General features: G+C 42.3%; 1 protein-coding gene across 1 annotated transcript in view; it reads left to right on the top strand.

Moving 5' to 3' along the window:
- LOC310778840 (eosinophil peroxidase-like) overlaps positions 1-16,770 on the top strand; it is a gene marked incomplete at its 5' end in the record, with an annotated part of 122,900 nt that extends 106,130 nt beyond the window's left edge. Inside the window, 14 exons of the mRNA XM_083639283.1 lie at positions 3,545-3,613; positions 4,045-4,132; positions 4,420-4,595; positions 5,150-5,282; positions 8,912-9,041; positions 9,123-9,335; positions 9,673-10,036; positions 10,803-10,963; positions 11,085-11,349; positions 12,122-12,292; positions 12,413-12,650; positions 13,561-13,793; positions 13,917-13,987; positions 16,667-16,770. Coding sequence (XP_083495409.1) covers positions 3,545-3,613; positions 4,045-4,132; positions 4,420-4,595; positions 5,150-5,282; positions 8,912-9,041; positions 9,123-9,335; positions 9,673-10,036; positions 10,803-10,963; positions 11,085-11,349; positions 12,122-12,292; positions 12,413-12,650; positions 13,561-13,793; positions 13,917-13,987; positions 16,667-16,675 — 2,321 coding nt within the window. The 3' untranslated portion in view covers positions 16,676-16,770. The remainder of the gene's footprint in view (positions 1-3,544; positions 3,614-4,044; positions 4,133-4,419; positions 4,596-5,149; positions 5,283-8,911; positions 9,042-9,122; positions 9,336-9,672; positions 10,037-10,802; positions 10,964-11,084; positions 11,350-12,121; positions 12,293-12,412; positions 12,651-13,560; positions 13,794-13,916; positions 13,988-16,666) is intronic.
- Between the last annotated feature and the right edge of the window lie 2,061 nt (positions 16,771-18,831).

Genomic DNA, 18,831 nt, shown 5'->3' on the forward strand with positions numbered 1-18,831 from the left:
CCCTAAGGTTTTCGAATCTGTTGAAATTTTTGAAATTGGTTGTTTCCCGCCAGAGATATCACCAGAAATCCACTCTGTGTGTGGGGGGGGGGGGGGGGGGGGGGGGGGGGGGGGGTGGAGGGGAGGGGCGGGTGCGGGGACCCGAAATACTACATTTCCCACAATGCACTGGGCTCGCGTGGCCTTCGTTTCCATGCCCACCCCTCAGGCATTTGGCTGATATCAAACTCCAGTAGGTGGCGGTAATGCACATATATGTTTGCCAACCGCCATAAAACTCAAAGAAGAAGAAGAAGGCTTCGACAATAAAACAAGAGAATAAGAAATAAATCGAAAATAAAATTGCACCAAATTGCACCAAATTTAAACTGAAGTATATATATCGGGAGATGTCTTCATAAAAAAAAATTCATGCATTTTAAGGCATTTTCGTAGGAGTTACGCGCATCTGATGTTGTAACTATTTTCTGTAAAAATGTGTAAAAATGGGTACATTGCTCAGCGTTGATTTCGTTACTTCAACTCACCTACTACTAGATGTAAAATTTGACGAGCTTTCCAATGCCGCCAGTCCCGTGTCTGTCCGTGCTTCCGTTCCAGAGATAATGGCCCCTATCGTTGCATCAGCGCAGTTTCTAGGCCGAGCGCCAGGCCCAGCGCTAAGCAGTGGGCGTGGACCAGCGCACTTGATATCTTGGTATCGGCGCTAAACTCAGCCTCAACCATTATAACCACGCCTTTTAAGCGTAAAATTATGCATTGTCCGCTCATTGGAGAATTGCAGGGAAGAGACACACGCTTGCCTTTTAAGCTCCAATTCCTGGACAAATCCGGTAAAACCAGACAAAGCCAAGCGCTCCGCCGCCCCCCCCTCCCTTCATCCAGTCTGTCTATCTCCATATATAGGCTATTATTCCATATTATTATGCTTCTCAAACCAATCTAACTGCAGTTTAAATACTGCAAGCATGTAAATACGCTACACTATAGCAAGATCAAAGTGAAAATAATGTTCTAAATGCATCGGATAGAAAAAAATATTGCCTATGGCTGGATGTCATGAGATTAGATGAAAGTTTGGGCAGAATGATATTGTTTTATCTCTTCTCCCCCACTGCACGATGCAACATCATCTGAATGACACCTATCACTTTTACTGGATCTGATAACTTTATTCTATTTAATTTACTGGATTTTATTATTGAGTAATAGTATTTTATTTGGCCTATGCTTCCCCCCCCCCCCCCCCCCCCCCCCACCCCCTGCCCACAGGCTCTGACAAATATGTTCATTCTCAATAAAATCTTCAGTAATCAATCAGACTGGCTTTAAAAGCCAGGGGGTGCCTGGGAGGGGAGCGGCCGGGCCTCGAGCGGCCTGTCGGCGACCCAGGCCGCGCGCCGCACACCCCAGGTCCCGGTGGAGGGGAGGGGGAGTGGATGGGAGGAGAGCCCTCGCCGTCGCCCTCCGACTCAGTGGTTTCCACTGCTGTAAATCAAATAATTGTATGAGCACTCAATCTGTTTGTCAGTCAGCTCCACTGCTGCACGACCCGCTTGCACGACCACCAGCGCATCATAGCGCACCAGCGCGGCTCCGCTCCCCGCATCTCCTGCGTGATGCGGCGTCCTGTGAGGAGGAGAAGACGGCCCCGTGCAGGGAGAGGAGAACGTATAGAGGACGCCCCTATTAAATTAATCTTTTGCTTTGTCATTGTTTTTCATATTTTATTTAGAATTGTAGCCTAATTAAATATCCCCCTCTCTTTCTCATTCTTTCTTGCACTTAATGTAGGCTACACGGCACCTCGGACAGCTCCGCTGCCACAGACGGGGGAAACATTTGGAAATAATTCTAACTACTCTGCTTTGCAAACAGAAAATATAAATACAACAGACAATTCTTTAATGAATAGCTGTAATGAGAGTGGGGTATGAAGAAGCGCTACACAAACGTTTCTCCAGTTTCTTTCTCTCTTTCTTTCTCTCTCCCTTTCTCTCACATTAAACGATATACATGCCTATAATGTCAATTATCTGAATTAAATAATAATACATATTAATTAGGAATATTAGTAATATTAGTAGCCTAGCTAATTTCGGGGGGGGGGGGGGGGAATAATAAAACGTTGAGCTATATTACACATAAATAGGGATTATTATGATAGCCTAAACTAAATTAATGAAACTGTGCATTACAGCTTCACCCAAAGCCTGAGAAGGGTTGCAATCTTATATTCTATTGTATTCTAAACTATTTTTTTCTATATATTTTATTCTCCATTCACTTTCCTGTCCCTGTGCACAGAATAGGCCTGCTTTTCAAAAGCGCAAAGCGCTAAATGTAGGCCAGCTCGGAAGATATCACAGCGCCGGTATTTAGCGCCGACACGCCCACTTTGGCACATTCTGGGACTGCGCCACGCCCATTCGGCCTAAAGCGCATTTGGCAGCCTAAAGCCTATTGCTATTTTCCCGAAACAGGCGCAAGGCACGTTTTTTTGCGGTTAAGGCCCGTAATAGCGCCGATGGCCTGTGGGAGAATAGAGCCCAATATCTCTGGAACCTGGTCTATGGTCTCTTGGCAAGGAGCTATGGAAAGCTAACCTAGCTACCATAGGCTATGCGGTTCCACAAGATGGCTGCCTTTTGCTTTTCGTCGAGAGCTCTGAAGGGGCGTGGAGGACCTCTAGAGGCGGGACCATGGCTCACAATACTTGTAGTTCATAGGCGCTCGAGTTCCGCAAGCGGGGAGGGAAGCCGGGTGACGCGTAACGCGTCATCCGGCCCGAAAAATATGTGAGAGATGCCTGATAGGTCAGGCAGTGAGGCTCCAATTTCAAAAATTTCAACTGATTCTAAAACCTTAGGGGCGTGAGATTTAATATATATTCATATTCCCCACGGTAAAGCCGTCCTTTAACCTAACTAACTATCCGGTGTGCACAACATTGTCAGACTAAACTCTGGCGGACACCCCAAAAACCTACAATCCGCTACAGAAAAATGTATGTTTATTAACTGGCCCGTTGAGTATCCCTGCTGTAGGCCATCAACCAGAGCATGGTAACATCAGTAAGCACCAGCAATAATTAGTAGTTAGAAAAGAAAGGGAACAAAATAATTTTCTGTCAAATATAATGTCATGTAAAAAGACAGATTATACATAAAATGTGCTTGGTAGATGAATGTCAAAAAACGGGAGACGACATTTGTTTTACAGATTCGTTTTTGAGTCGACAAATGAACTTGATCAATATCGCTGCCAAAGTTGAAGAAAATGTTTCATTCAAATAATACTAATATACTAATGCTGCTACTATGTTGCTATCATTACCACCAGTGTGAGTATGCCAATATGGATAACTGATAAGATCGACCGTAAGAATATTTTGATATTTCTCTCTCTCTCTTCTTTTTATTTTTATTCTTTTTATTTTTATTCTGGTATTAGTACTTGGATAAATTGTTATTATATCCCTCCTTGAGAACAAATGCAGTGAATTGACTTTTGATGCTGAATAATCTTTCGTGATATGTTTCAGAGATGAAGCTGCTGGTCTGTGTCCTCGCTCTGGGCCTCTGCCTGGTCTGCAGTCACTCCAACCCAACAGGTACATCTAGACAGGTTTCTTTAAAATTGTTATTCCCAATCATGCCTTAATTTTCTTTCATACGCGTTTGTTTGTTTGTTTGTTTGTTTATTTATTTATGTATTTATTTATTTATGTATTTATTTGTTTGTTTGTTTGTTTATTTATTAAAACAGACACTTTACACCACAATTATTGTATTTACTGTGAATTTTGCTAATGTCTAATTAATGTACCCGGGCTTTTGCCCTGCTTGTTTTTTTTACCTGTCCTTGTATGTGTAGCTACATACTTGGCCAATAAAGCTGATTCTGATTCTGATTTGTAAAGTTCTATCACTGCATACGGTATCAACCTACTCTGGTTTCGAACTTAACCACGACATAGCAACTTGTTTCATATCCTTTTGTCATGATGATCAACTTCATATCTCTGTTTCTTTTCATTCGCAGGGGAATATCTTGGCGGTCCTTTTCTCGGAAGTTGTTTTGAGGAAGCAAAGAAAATTGTCGACGATGCATACAAGTACTCCAGAGAAGTGTGAGTCCACCTTTGACTTTTCTTCATCCTACAGAGTGAACTCCTGGATTGTCGTCGGAATGAATTCTGAAAGCGTACACTGAAAAGCTATTTCACGTAGTAGCTACTCTGCAATGTGCATTCAAACGATTCAGTATAATTCAATAGCTTTAGTCATTTTAAGAATACGTACTAGAAGTGCTTGAAAGGACTTGTATGTAATTTTCACCGATTCATCGCTAATTGATTTGTGAATGCTCTTTCTGGGACCCTAACCATGTCTACATATGTGCCTGTTGCTGTGTCAGGAGTCTCAGCAGGGTCCGCACGGAGGTGGTGAAGCCTCATGACATCCTGCGTCTGATGAAGCAGCCACGAGGAGACACGCGCTCCGCGGTCAGGTCTGCAGACTACATGGTCCAGACCCTCCGTCTGCTGCACGACAGGGTCCACCACGTGCACAAGCGCTCCCTCAATGCCACAGGTCAGGACTGAATCTAATACAAGCATTTCCCCAGGGGGATGATACAAAAGTATACAGATATCAAATATGGTAAATGGTCTCCATTTATAGAGCGCTTTTATCCAAAGCGCTTTACAATCAGTAGGTACATTTACCCATTCACACAGACATGGCGGCAAGCTACCACACAGGGTGCTGGCACACCATCGGGAGCAATTTGGGCTTCAGTATCTTGCCGAAGGACACTTTGACATGCAGACTGGAGGAGACGGGGATCGAACCACCGAACCTATTTTATCCGGCACGATCAGTGGACCCGCTCTACCTCCTGAGCTACAGCCAGCCCACAAATACAAAAATGCACCAGACTAGAGAGCATAATGGAGACACACTTAGAAGCGTGCTCGCATGTGCGCGCACACACACGCACGCACACACACACACTCACACGTGCGCGCGTGCATTGTTTTTTGGGGGGGGGTTTCCCTTGTTCTCATTGAGGGCAAAAAGTCTGTTACGGTGTCAGTTTCATCATGTGTGGGCCAACTACAAAAGATCTGTGTCACGTCCCTCAGATTTACTCACAGAGGAGCAGCTGAGGAGCCTCGCCGAGATCAGCGGATGTTCCGGTCGGACCAGGGAACCATCCTGCCGCACGATCCAAAACCTGGACAAATACCGCACAGCCAACAGCGTCTGCAACAACCTGTAAGAGCAACAATGTAGCAACAATGTAACAAGAATAGCAACATGAGACAGGCTTACATTATAGGCTTACATTTTGACTATAGAGGAATGAGTAAAACTTTGAATTAATTTTATAGACCCTTTCCACAGCAACCGTTTTGAGGTGGTAAAGCAGGAAGTAACACAGGTGTGACCAATAACATAATAACGAGGGCCCTGGCAATGGAACACCTACATGGAATGGGACCATCATTATGGTAAATGGCCTGCATTTATATAGCGCTTAAAGCGCTTTACAATCAGTAGATAGTCTACATTCACCCATTCATACACCAATGGCAGCAGGCTACCACGCAGGGTGCCTACACACCATCGGGAGCAAGGAGGGTTAAGTTTAGTTTAGTTTAGTTTATTAGGATCCCCATTAGCCATAACACAAGGCAACAGCTACTCTTCCTGGGGTCCACAGTCAAAACAAACAATACAGATACATTACAAATATGCAAAGTAAAAGACAAAACACATTTTAAAATCATAAATTTAAGACAAACAAGAGAAAACAAACAAAAACTCACTCAACCTGGTTCTAAATACAGCATATGTCCATCCAAATAACCATGTAACCTCCATCACAATCTTCCTAAAATACTATACAGTATATACAGGCATATAATACTATAATATAATACATCTACCTATAGCCTAATACATTACTATCCTTATGTTATATAACGCCTAACTATATTACTACATTAATTACTATCACCTCTATACGATATCTAGGTGTATAATCACTATTTCTAATACCAGTTCCATTCATTGCGTATAATTAACTAGTTATGAAATTATAAAATGTACTTTTAGCCTCTTTTTAAGTCTATATCTACTTTCTATATTTATAATTGTAGGAGGTAGAGCATTCCATTCAGACATGGCTCGGTACATGACAGATTTTTTCATTGCATTTGTTCTTGGCCTAGGTAAAGTAAAATGCTCCCTCACCACCTGTCTGGTAGCGCGGGTATGTCTGTCACATGTATATTATATAAACATTCTGGTTCCTTGCTACCACAGATCTTTCTAAAAAACAAAATTAGACTCACAAGCAGTCTTTGTTCCACCATCAGCCATGCTAGTTTTTTATGCATTAGCACTGCACTTGACCTGTAATTACATTTAAGTGCAATACGAGCTGCTTTGTTTTGACCAATTTGTAGTTTCCTTAGTTCCTGTTTTGATGCACTGGACCACACAGCAGGACAGTAGTCAAGATGACACAAGACCAGTGCTTGTATAACCTGGACCACTGAATCAGATGTTAAATACTCAGCAGATCTTCTGATTAATGCTAACCCCTTCCCCATTTTCTTAGTTATGTGATCAATATGTAATGACCATGAAAGATGATTGTCCAATGTTACACCCAGTAGCTTGGTTTCACTGACCTGTTCAATTTCTGTTCCATTCAGTATTAGATTTAACTTTGGATTAGATTGCAGCACACTCTGCGAACCAAACACTATGCATTTTGTCTTTGAACTATTCAACACCATTCTATTATCAGTTATCCATTTTAAGACCAACAGAATCTCTTTGTTGAGAGCCTCTGTCAGATCCTCCACTGACTCAGATGCAGATAAGTGTCTTGCCCAAGGACACAACGACAGCAGCTGGGAGGGAGCGGGGATCGAACCACCAACCCTTGCGTCATTGGCCGACCCGCTGTACCTCCTGAGCTAAAGCCGCCCACATCATTAATGGTATCGGTTACGTACTTTGGCTTTACTTCCTGCTTTACTACCTCAAAATGGTTGCTGTGAAAAGGGTCTATAAAGTAGGAAATCTAAAGTGCTCTTTTTTCCTCAAAACACTCCCTTTTGACGAAGCACTTCTTTAGCTTTCTTTGGGAGGTATATTGCATTTTAATTTACTTAATATTATTATATACCTATATATACTTAATATACGTGTGTCTTTTGCTCACTTAAAAAAGCAAGCACACATTTTAAAAAATCACATTTTTAAACATCCATGCAGTGTTGTTATTATAATTCATGTTGGATTAATAGAGAGGCAAAGTGACCGCCTACTTCCTGCTTCAGCACTGTACCAGAGATTTTCACCCGCCATTTATTTTCCCATCCACATTTCGTAAAATGCGTATAAAAATAGTTTTACTTGTTCAAACCAAACGGTACAGATATATTTAGAAACAGGAGAGATCGCATAACATTTCACTGGGACCAAAACGTAAAGAAAATGCAGGTTTAAAGAAAATATTTTTTCGATGTTTTTTTTTTTTGGTCCGAGTGAAATGTTCTATGGTCTCTCCCGATTATAGCGTTAGCTGAACGGTTTGGTTCGACGACGTACAACTATTTTATAAGCATTTTACGAAATGTCTAAGGGAAAATAAATGGCGGATGAAAATCTCTGGTACAGTGCTGAAGCAGGAAGTGACGTTCCACTTTGCCTCTCTATGGAAACTTGGCTAGAATCTGTTTATTTCAAGACCATCTTTGGGGAAAGTTACTTTTGAAACAAATTAGTTACTTTACTTCTCTGAAATAGCAACTAGTTACTTTACTATGTTGGTTTTTATGAAAACTAACCACTGGATTACTTTCAAGTTACTCACTTGAAAACGTGACTTTAAAATACCTTCTGCTGATGACCTCACTCTTATTGTGCAGAACTGAGTACACAATCAATTGTTATCTAAAGAAAAGCCTATGAAAGGCAAAGGAGCTTTCTGGGCCCCACTGATAGACGATAAGCGAGGGAGGCGGAGCCTTGATCTTGCCTAGTCTCAAAGTAAACAGCAGATAGCGCTCACCACAGATAGAGAGCCAAAGTGGAACGCCACTTCCTGCTTCAGCACTGTACCAGAGATTTTCATCCGCCATTTATTTTCCCATAGACATTTCGTAAAATGCTTATAAAAATAGTTTTACTGGTTCAAACCAAACGGTTCAGATATATTTAGAAACAGGAGAGATCGCATAATATTTCACTCAGACAAAAACGTAAAAAGAAATGCGGGTTCGAAGAAAATATTTTTTCGATGTTTTTTTAAGTTTTGGTCCAAGTGAAATGTTCTATGGTCTCTCCCGATTATAGCGTTAGCTGAACGTTTGGTTTGAACCAGTAAAACTCTTTTTATAAGCATTTTACGAAATGTCTATGGGAAAATAAATGGCGGATGAAAATCTCTGGTACAGTGCTGAAGCAGGAAGTAGGCGGTCACTTTGCCTCTCTATTGGGAAGTTCTTTCAATTCTCCAATGCACAGCTTAGAGTTAATAATAGTGCAAAAAAAATCATTTTAATTTGGCCTGAAAATGTAACCATTTTAAAGAAAAAGTAATGAAATGCAAGTTTTAGAAGGTAACTCATAGCTGATTGCATCAAATGAAAAATAAACGCATCAAGTTACCCGTTACCACAGAAATGTAATCTGACTGAGTAACGTATGAAATGTAACGCGCTGCCCCTAACACTGTTCCTGACTGAGAGTCAGGGAGGCTGAGTGGTGCTTACAATCAGAGGAAATATGTGTGCAATACAGTATGTCTAAACATCTTGGGCCACATGTGAACATTTCCCTCGGCTTCCTCAAGTGAAAAATGTCGATCTCTCGTCTGCGTTTAGAGAGAGACCTCGTCTCGGAGCCTCCAACACCGCTCTGGCCCGCTGGCTGCCTGCCCAGTATGCTGATGGAGTCGGGGAACCACAGGGGTTTGACAAGACACGCAGCTTCAACAACTTCATGCTGCCCCTGGTACGCCTGAAATACCCGACTATCGCCTTGAGTCAAATACATTTTGACTATTGAGAATATAACCAACCGATTCTCCTCTAGGTCAGACAGGTCTCCAACAACATCCTCAGGATACGAGGAGGGGACACGAGCGTGGAAAACGACAGGCTGTACACGCACATGTTGACCCTGTTCGGCCAGTGGAACGACCACGATCTCACCTTCACGCCCTTCTCACCCAGCATCCGCTCCTTCTCAAGCGGCATTGACTGTGAGGAGAGCTGCGAGCGCACGGAGCCTTGCTTCCCCATTGAGGTGGGTGATACGGCTCACAGCCAAGCTCAGGCACTTTCCATGACGTTCCCCCACTACTGTGTTTTCAGTAGAAGATCCTGGGCCATATCCTACGCCCAGGTTATCTCTGCTAGTTTCAAGCACTCAAAATGTCCCCCTTTTTCTTTTACCACTGGGTCAGTACAGCAAAGGACGTGTTTCAGCAACCCAGTGGTAATTAAAAGAGAAGAATTGAGATGTTGAGTGCTAGAAACTAGCAAAGATCATACTTGCCCTTGCCCTTGTACTTGCACTGGGCATAAGATATGACCTCCTCTGTCTAACCTGTTTTTGTTTTTTTGTTTTTTTATACAAACAGATTCCTGGAGATGACCCCACCAGGCGTTCTGGGCCGGACAGCTGCATCCCCACGTTCAGATCAGCACCTGTTTGTGGAACAGGAGTCTCGGCCTTCAACTTTGGCGGAGAGGCCAACAAGAGGGAGCAGCTCAACACTCTGACCGCCTTCCTGGATCTTGGCCAGGTGTACGGCTCCGACGAGAAGGTAGCGGTTTTCCTTCGCGATCTCACCAGCGACGAGGGCTTGCTGCGCGTCAACGACAGGTTCCGAGACTCTGGGCGAGAGCTGCTGCCCTTCACCGATGTCAACCCGGAAATGTGCGCCACACGCCGCAGAACCACCAACGACTCGAATGCGGCAGAGGTGCCCTGTTTCGTTGCAGGTTGGTGTGAGCTCTGCTTGAATGAATGAATGAATGAAGGAATGAATGAAAGCTTTATTTCGGACAAATAATAATAAATAAAATAATGTATATACAATAGAACGAAATACCAAAGGAAGAAAACAGAATAGTTAATCATAATACAATGCCAGCGGCAAAAGTCCGAAAAGGAGTAGGCTGAAGTACAATGTACTTACCGGCATATAGTCCTACCCCCAAGTTTTATTTTTTTATTGTTTTATTGTTTTATTGTTTTATGGTTCAGTCTTTTAATTGTGTGTATACTTGCTTTAATTGGGTCTGCTTTTATTGTTTTAACTGTTTTGAACGGCCCACCATTGCTATCCCTTCACCTGCGTTACTGTACTCCTATGTATTTTTATTGCCTGTTAAGCACTTTGTAACATTTGTTTTGAAAAGTACTATATAAGTAAAGTTTATTATTATTATTATTATTATTATTATTATTATTATTATTATTATTATTATTATTATTATATTATTATAATTCATTTCCAAAGTTTAATCAGTTGACTTCCGCACATAGACACCTTGCCTACTAGGTATGATTAAGGTTATAATTAAGGTATAATTCGTTATAATTTATTAATGACTTATATTGTTGATCTTTACTCATTTCTTGCTTGTGCCTGAGTTTGAAAAGGAAGGAATGAACACCACAAATAAACTCTGTACCTGTACACTTGTTGACGGGATGTAAATTGGGTTGTACACAGTTGTTTCATGTGTGTTTTGCGTCATTCAGGTGATGTCCGCGTGAATGAGAACATCGCCCTGACCTCTTTGCACACGCTGTTTATGCGCGAGCACAACCGCTTGGCCCGTGGACTGCGGAGAATCAACCCGCAGTGGGACAGTGAGACGCTCTACCAGGAGGCGCGCAAGATCATGGGTGCTTACGCGCAGGTAACAAAACCAGCACTATCAACACTCATATTTACGTCTCAAATCTCCAATGTGTGTGTGTGTCTGATGCTGTACTACTACACCTTAATGACTTACACCCCAAACATCTCGTCTCCCCTAGGTGATTGTGTTCCACGACTATCTGCCGCATATTGTGGGCGACGAAGTGTTCCGCGCAAAGCTCACGCCGAGCCGGTACCCGGGATATAATCCCAACGTTGACCCCAGCATTGCCAACGTTTTTGCGACAGCAGCGTACCGCTTTGCCCACTTGGCCATCCAGCCTATCCTCCCCCGTCTGGATGCAAACTACACAGAGAGTAGACGCTTCCCCAATGTCCCCTTATTCAAGGCCTTCGTCACCCCCTGGAGGATTGTCTTTGAGGGTACGTGGTAAAGTGATAACTGCAGTTTGTTTCTGGTACTCAGTATAAAAGTACAGTTCAGTAACACACCACCAAGAAATACACACCAAGAATATTGCCTAATACACCAAAGTATTGCACAAATGGATCGGCGAGTGCTGTCTTGAGGATTATAGTCTGTGTGCGGGCCGGGCAGATCAGGAAGTGAAATGAAATGGTTTACGGCAGCCACTTCGGCCTTAAACACAGAATTACAAAATTACTTTCAAACAAACTGTTAGAATATAACGAGAGATGTTCGCGAGAGTAGAAAGCCCCGTGAAGTAGCGAGGGAAGCCGTCCTTCTTGTTTTCGGTCTGTTGCTAGGCAGAGCGAAACGGTTTACGGCAGCTGTAAACTGTTGCTAGGCAGAGCGAAACGGTTTACGGCAGCTGTAAACTGTTGCTAGGCAGAGCGAAACGGTTTACGGCAGCTGTAAACTGTTGCTCGGCAGAGCGAAACGGTCTGCCTGGCCCGCACACAGACTATAATCATCAAGAAAGCACTCGCCGTTTCACTCGGCGTTGGTCTCATCTACTATTAGAGGTAAGATGTGAGGCATCGATATTAAATTTATAGACTGTTTAGTAACAATCGAAAATTTTGCTCGTTGTTGCTTTAAACCTTGCACAGATCCCCTACAACAAGATATTGCATATTTCTCCCACTAAAAGACCGTAGTGGTAAATATTGCACAGATCAAGAAGATACAGTATTGCCACAATAAGATGCTCTTCTGTCTCTCCGTGTGTAGGTGGCATTGACCCTCTGATCCGTGGTATGATTAGTCGTCCAGCTAAAAAGAACATTCAGGATTCCATGATGGTGGAAGCTCTGAGGGACCGGCTCTTCCAATTCGTCCGGGAGCTGGCTTTGGACCTGGGCTCTCTCAACATGCAGAGGGGACGCGAGCACGGACTGCCTGGTACTGCCTGCTTACACGCCTCACTCACACTTTGAACGGTGCATGAACATCTGTTCATCCTGCCATCTCTTTCCTTCCTTGTATATCTACGTATGTAATGTTGGTTGTTTACTCCACTAGGCTACAACGCATGGCGCAAGTTCTGCAAGCTGTCTGAGCCTAGGAATGAGAGGGAGCTGGCCCTGGTCCTGAACAACGCGGAGCTGGCCCGTAAGCTGATTCAGCTCTACGGCACGCCTGCCAACATCGACCCCTGGATGGGAGGCGTAGCCGAGCCGTTCGTCACCGACGGCCGCGTCGGGCCGCTGTTCGCCTGCCTTATCGGAAGCCAGTTCCAGAAGATCCGCGAGGGTGACAGGTGATTACACCTGTGTGTGTGTGTGTGTGTGTGTGTGTGTGTGTGTGTGTGTGTGTGTGTGTGTGTGTGCGTGCGTGCGTGCGTGCGTGCGCAGGTGTGTGTGTGTGTGTCAAAGATGCTCACAAGTCCATTTTTTGCAAGTCCAAGTCTCAAGTCTTTGAGGTAGAGTCAAGTCTCAAGTCTCATGTCTGAGAGGGAAATATAATGCATACATGCAGGCATAATGCATTTTGTCAGTCCTACTCAAGATAATATTATTTTTTGTGACTCACTCTTCTCTGCAGCCCAGTAGTACCTAGGAAACAATGTGTAGCATTTTTCCTAACAAAGTGAGGAGAATATAAGATTCACTCATTGGCTGAGGAGACGAGTAAGCCACAGTGCTACATGGCCTGTGGTTGGCTAAGTGAACAGTGTGTACTGTTGGCCGTTTGTCTTCGGAAGCAGAATCTGAACTGAGAAAAGTGAAACTGAATTGAGAAATCTGAATTTGAAATCAATTTCAATTCAGTTTAGAAAGTTTAAATCTTCTCTTAGTTAAAATGGGCTAAGTGGGTGGTGTCTGTGGGCTCAGTGTGACGGTGTGGTTCAGTCACGATTGTGATGTCATCAGTGATGATGTCATCAGTGATGTCACTTGAGCAATCCTGATGGCATCATCAGTGATGTCACTTGAGCAATTGTGATGTCATCAGTGATGTCAGTGATGTCACTCGTCATCAGTGGAGAAGAGGACAAGTGGTGCATCATCATCATATGGCGCATAGCGTGCGAGATTCCTAGTTTAGTAAAAGTCGCATTCAATTTCTAATTGTGACAATATACTACTAAATTACATTTAAGTAATTCATTCATGCAATCTCTGTTGGCACTCATCTCTTTCCACTCTACTCTTCTTTGCACTTTGCAGGATGTGGTGGCAGAACCCAGGCATCTTCACCCCCCAGCAGAGGCTGGCTCTGGAGAACGTCACCCTGTCCAGGATCATCTGTGACAACACTGGCATCAACTCCGTCCCCCAAGACGCCTTCAGTATCCAATCACGGTCAAACAGGCGCATCCTCTGCTCTTCTCGAGAACTCCGCTCCGTCGACCTGACGGCCTGGAGAGAGACACCCAGCCGCTGCACAGAGGACCCTCAAGGTGAAACGGCACTGCATTCACCCATTGATTCGACATTGTCAATGTTTCACAGAATTTGTCACTTGATTTCTTTATGGATCACTTGTATGAAAATCAGACTTCATGTGGTGTTTGGTCTTGCAGGGGTCGGCTGCCAGCAGGTTGCTACGTACGTACGGCGGGCAGTGGACACGCAGCACTCCTCATCGAACGAGGTAGTCAATACATGTTATGTTTTTTATTGATGGTAGTATTTATTGATCTATTTAAAAGATGTATGTGCACTGTATATATACTGATTCTCTTAAATGGCTCCAAACTTCCAAATAATACAAAGAATATGAAGTCACAGAGATTGAACATGAATGAATGATGATATTGAACAACAACAACAACTGGCAGAAGCTACAGGTCACGTAGAAGGCAGGACAGAATGCGTGTTAGCTGCAGCGTTTCCCCTAAAAGCCATACAACTCTTAAACAATCAAAAAGTCTGTCTAATGGTTGACATGTTTGTTTTTCTTACGGCACTTTAAAGGCTATGGCTGCACTGATGTTGTATGGTGTATGGTGTAGTATGCGGTGTATTGCTACTACCACTACTAGGGGTGCACCGATCGATCGGCAAGCAATCTGTATCGGCCGATTTTGACCTCAAATATGCGATCGGCTGATTGCCGATATTTCGGCTGATTGCTGATATTTTTTTATATATATATTTTTTTTTCCTTTTTTTTTTTTAAATAAAAAAAAGCCCTATCACTAATCAGGCTTTCCAACGATATAAAATACAATGCCAATTGGTATTATTAAAGGGGAGAAATAATCGACCAAAATAACGTTTCCAAACTTTTTTTGAGGAGTTTATATATCGGTGATCGGTAATCGGTGATCGGTCGATGATCGGTTGGGCAGATATTTCCCATAGGCGATCGGCAATCGGTGATCGGTTGCAAAAAACGTGATCGATGCACCCCTAACCACTACCTGTACTGAAAACTAATCTACCAGCCTGGCCATGTGCTAATAAAGTAAACTTGAAACTCTAACAACAACAAAGATGTTAATGAAACATAAGTCTTAAGGAGAAAACAGTTGAAAATTATTAAAAGCAGACTATAAAAGCCTGCCTACAGTACGGTATAGCTCGGATCCAGACCAAGCGGTGAAGTCAATTCTCAAACTAACACACATTGCCCACATAGAGCAATGTGGTCCAGAGATGAATATTTTAGTTTTCATCTGAGAAACTGTAGAATGTGGCTCAGTAGGCTGCTATGACTTTCTCATTGGGACAGGGAATTACAGTAATAAAGTATTTGATATGTACTATGTGCGCACAGGACTCTGTGCACCCAGGGACTACAGATGCAAATTAGCTCGTAGCTATCTCTGGTGCAATATGTTTATTGTGTACTGTCCCTGCTCAAATAAACAATAAAGATAAGATAAGATAAAGCCTGGATGACATCAGCTTACATAACAATAGCATCTTACTTCTATCAGTCTTTTGTCATCTGTCTTTCTTTTTTGATACATTTTTATAGACATTTTTTACTTTTGGTTTTGGTTTAATTTTAGTTTATTTATTTGCACATAGTAAAATCAATAACAAACGAGAGGAAATAAGCGGATAAAAAAAAAGATTGCGCAAAAATAGACCAGACGCAACATATAAAGCACCCGAAGAAAAAAGAAAATATTCAAATCCAAGGGTTTCCAAACTTTTCTGCCGCTGACCGCCAAAATAACGGTGCCAGAGGCTCGCGACCCCCACTATCCCCGGAGGTGGTTGAAGCATACAAACTTTTGTGCGTACATGCTGAGAATTTTGTAAACAAAACAAACAAAATGTAACAATCACGGTTAAAAATGTGTTATTTCTAATCTTTTTTTCTTTTTTTTTATAACTTTGTTTATTAGTTTTTATAAGAAAATAAAGACATCACAAAAAAATACAATACAGAACACACAATACAATACAAATAAAATAAAAACAAAATCGTGATACACAAGAAAGGTTACATACAGCCGTACAGGATATCGGATGTAAGTTATATGGGGATGAGATCATTGTATTTTCCCAGCAGGTTGACAATGGGTTGCCAAATTTTTGGAAATACCCCTTCTCGTTTTGAGATAGTAAATCGGGATTTTCTCTAGATGCAACACATTTCCTACTTCTTTAAGCCACATATGAAATGTCGGACAAATCTCAGATTTCCAGGACTGTAGCAGCAGTTTTCTGGCTAGCAGAGTGGATAGAGAGATGGCCTGGGCCTCATATCTATCTCTCACCCTGCCCGGCTCAACTACACCAAACAGTGCAGTTAGAGGATCAGGGGGAAACTCCTTATCAAAAGCTTTAGAAAGAAAATCAAATAAATTACCCCAAAAAGTTTGCAACTTATGGCATTGTATAAATAAATGAGATAGAGTTCCCTCATCTTTCAAGCATTTCACACAGAGGGCTGAGGAATCTTTGAAAATCCTATGCAGCCTAGAGGGAGAAAAGTGCAATCTGTGCACTACTTTGAATTGTATCAAAGCGTGCCTAACATTTATAGAATATAAATATATATATATATAGAATATTGTCAATACAGGCTTCCCACATCTCATCCGTCATTTCAGTGCCCAATTCTCTCTGCCAGCCCTCCTTAAACCAGTTTGATGATGGGCTATTTACATTCTGAAAGCTGCCATAGAAACGAGACACTGCGCCTTTAATGAAAGGTTTAATAGACAAAAAACTATCCAAAGCAGCATGGTTAGGTTTCTGCTGATATTGGGGGACATGTGAAGTGACGCAATTGTAAAAAATATATATATACAATAAAACTCAAATCCATCCTCGAGTGTGAATGTGACGTTGCCTGTGTGCTTCTCCGCAGGTGCCCTAGGTATGAGCTATGGTCCAGCAGCCGCCAGCGCCACAGCTGCACTCCGCCTTTTCTGTCCCACTGGGCGACTACATTCCCTCTTCAGATAAAACCACACATTTACCTCAGATCATTTACAACGGACAGAACCCCCACTACAACACAACAGCTGGTGCCGCACGGCTACCAGGGTTTCCAGGGCGGTCGCCGAAGGTCAACGGGAGACACAGTGCTGCAGCTAGAGCAGGGGGTCAGGGTGTGGCTGGAGACCAAGGCCTGAGCACCAACAGCTTCTTCTCTAGACACTCTTCTCTGTGTGACTCTGTGTGCAATGTTGCCAGATCTCGCGAGAGAAACAAGCAACCGGGTCTTCTTCAGACCTGGTTTTTCTCGCGATATCTGGCAACTGTCTGTGTGCACAAACTCTACCTCTCCGGACCGCCTCGCCTCCCTCCAACAACACAGTAGTGGTCTGTCTGCTTTAGGATCTATAAACTAGTTAATTTTCTGTGAATCTGGTCATATGAGATATTAATTTTTATTCATTTGCTATCATTTTTGTCCATCAGTAGACCTGGCTAGGGCAAATCTACCACAAAACTGTACGTTACACATGTTTTATATGTTTTAGCCTATACGTTTTAGCCTATACATTTTCCTGGAATATGAACATAATCATGAAATGTCACCATAGCAAACATGTAATATTAATTATTGGATGCTGTTACATCATGCAGTCTAATGAACCAAAATTTCATCAAGTAAAAGTAATGGCCTAATTTGATGACGGCATTTACCAGTATTATATGAAATTGTTTATCAGGCTTAATTGTTATCTAATTGATGACATTTTTAGGCATGCCTTGAATATTTTGTGCCTTGTGCTTTGTCTGCGTGGCTTATTTAACTGTAACTTTCTAAATCTGTTTTATTTTGCACTCTGTATAGCCTAATTAATAAATAAACTAAGAAGCAAAGTTTTTCGTTGTATTTCTTTTATTCATGAGGAATTGTGAATTGCCTGACATCATGTCCACCCTGAAATAGAAAAAGAGAGTTTTGTTTTGCCAACAAAACAGTAGAAGGAATGTTTTACACTATGTTCAAACATGAACATATAGTGTAAAATGTTGCTTTATATGCAGACCAAGAAACGCCAAAACAAGTGTTTCAAGACAGCATCAAAGTACTTGAGAGCAAAGATACGTACGGTAGTATCTTCTGTGTAGCTGCCATCCATGAAAACATTGAAGGTAAGTGCACAAGTGCAAAAATTGGGAAATCATTTTAAATATATACAAAACGACTGCATGTCACATGTTAGATCATCATCTGCTGCGGAGGAGGAAATTATTTTCTCAAGCTTGAAGCTGCATTTGGCAACAAAGTACCTGGTGGTTTCAATTCAATTCAATTCAATTCAACTTTATTAGCAGACTCAGGTCCATAGGGATACATACACGGGGTTAACATACAAGAGATACAACAGGCAATAAAAATCATAAAAGAATGTACAAAAAGATACATAACCTAACGCACAGGCAGAACATACAGGCATTTTAGCCAGTGGACCCTTAAACTTGATGTATAACGTGAACAGCTCACTGAGGGGCTTGAAAGAGCTACAATGATACCGTTTGTTGACACATCCAGCCTTTTCATAAACTTAAACATTAGATTTCTTAGGAGTGCTTTAAAAGTCCTCACTCCAACAGTGACAAACATCTGGCTAGCACTGCCCCCTCTGGGTTGTTTAAGGAGTATTCTCATGGCATCATTATATGCAACTTGCAATCTGTGCATGCTAGACTTTTTATAACATGACCACAGGTGTGCAGTATAAAGCGGTGTGCAATATGCCTTGAACAAGGACACTTTCACTTTAGTGGAACAATGACAGAACTTTCGGGCAATAGTGTTTGCTTGAGCATACAGCTTCCGACATTGTCTGTATATATCATCGTCATCTGTCATTTGATCCGTAATAAAATGGCCAAGATATTTAATCTTATTCCAGACCTCAAGACTATTGTCTGATAGTTTAAAGATAGGAAAGTTAAGGCGTTTGTCCTCTTTAGTTCTACATATTAGAACAGCGCTTTTGCTGGCATTATATTTTATATCATGTTGCACACCATATTTAGAGCAAATATCAAGGAGCTGTTGTAGACCAGCAC

The sequence above is a fragment of the Poromitra crassiceps genome, assembly GCF_964638095.1.
Source record: "Poromitra crassiceps genome assembly, chromosome: 6".
Classification (NCBI taxonomy): Eukaryota; Metazoa; Chordata; class Actinopteri; order Beryciformes; family Melamphaidae; genus Poromitra; species Poromitra crassiceps.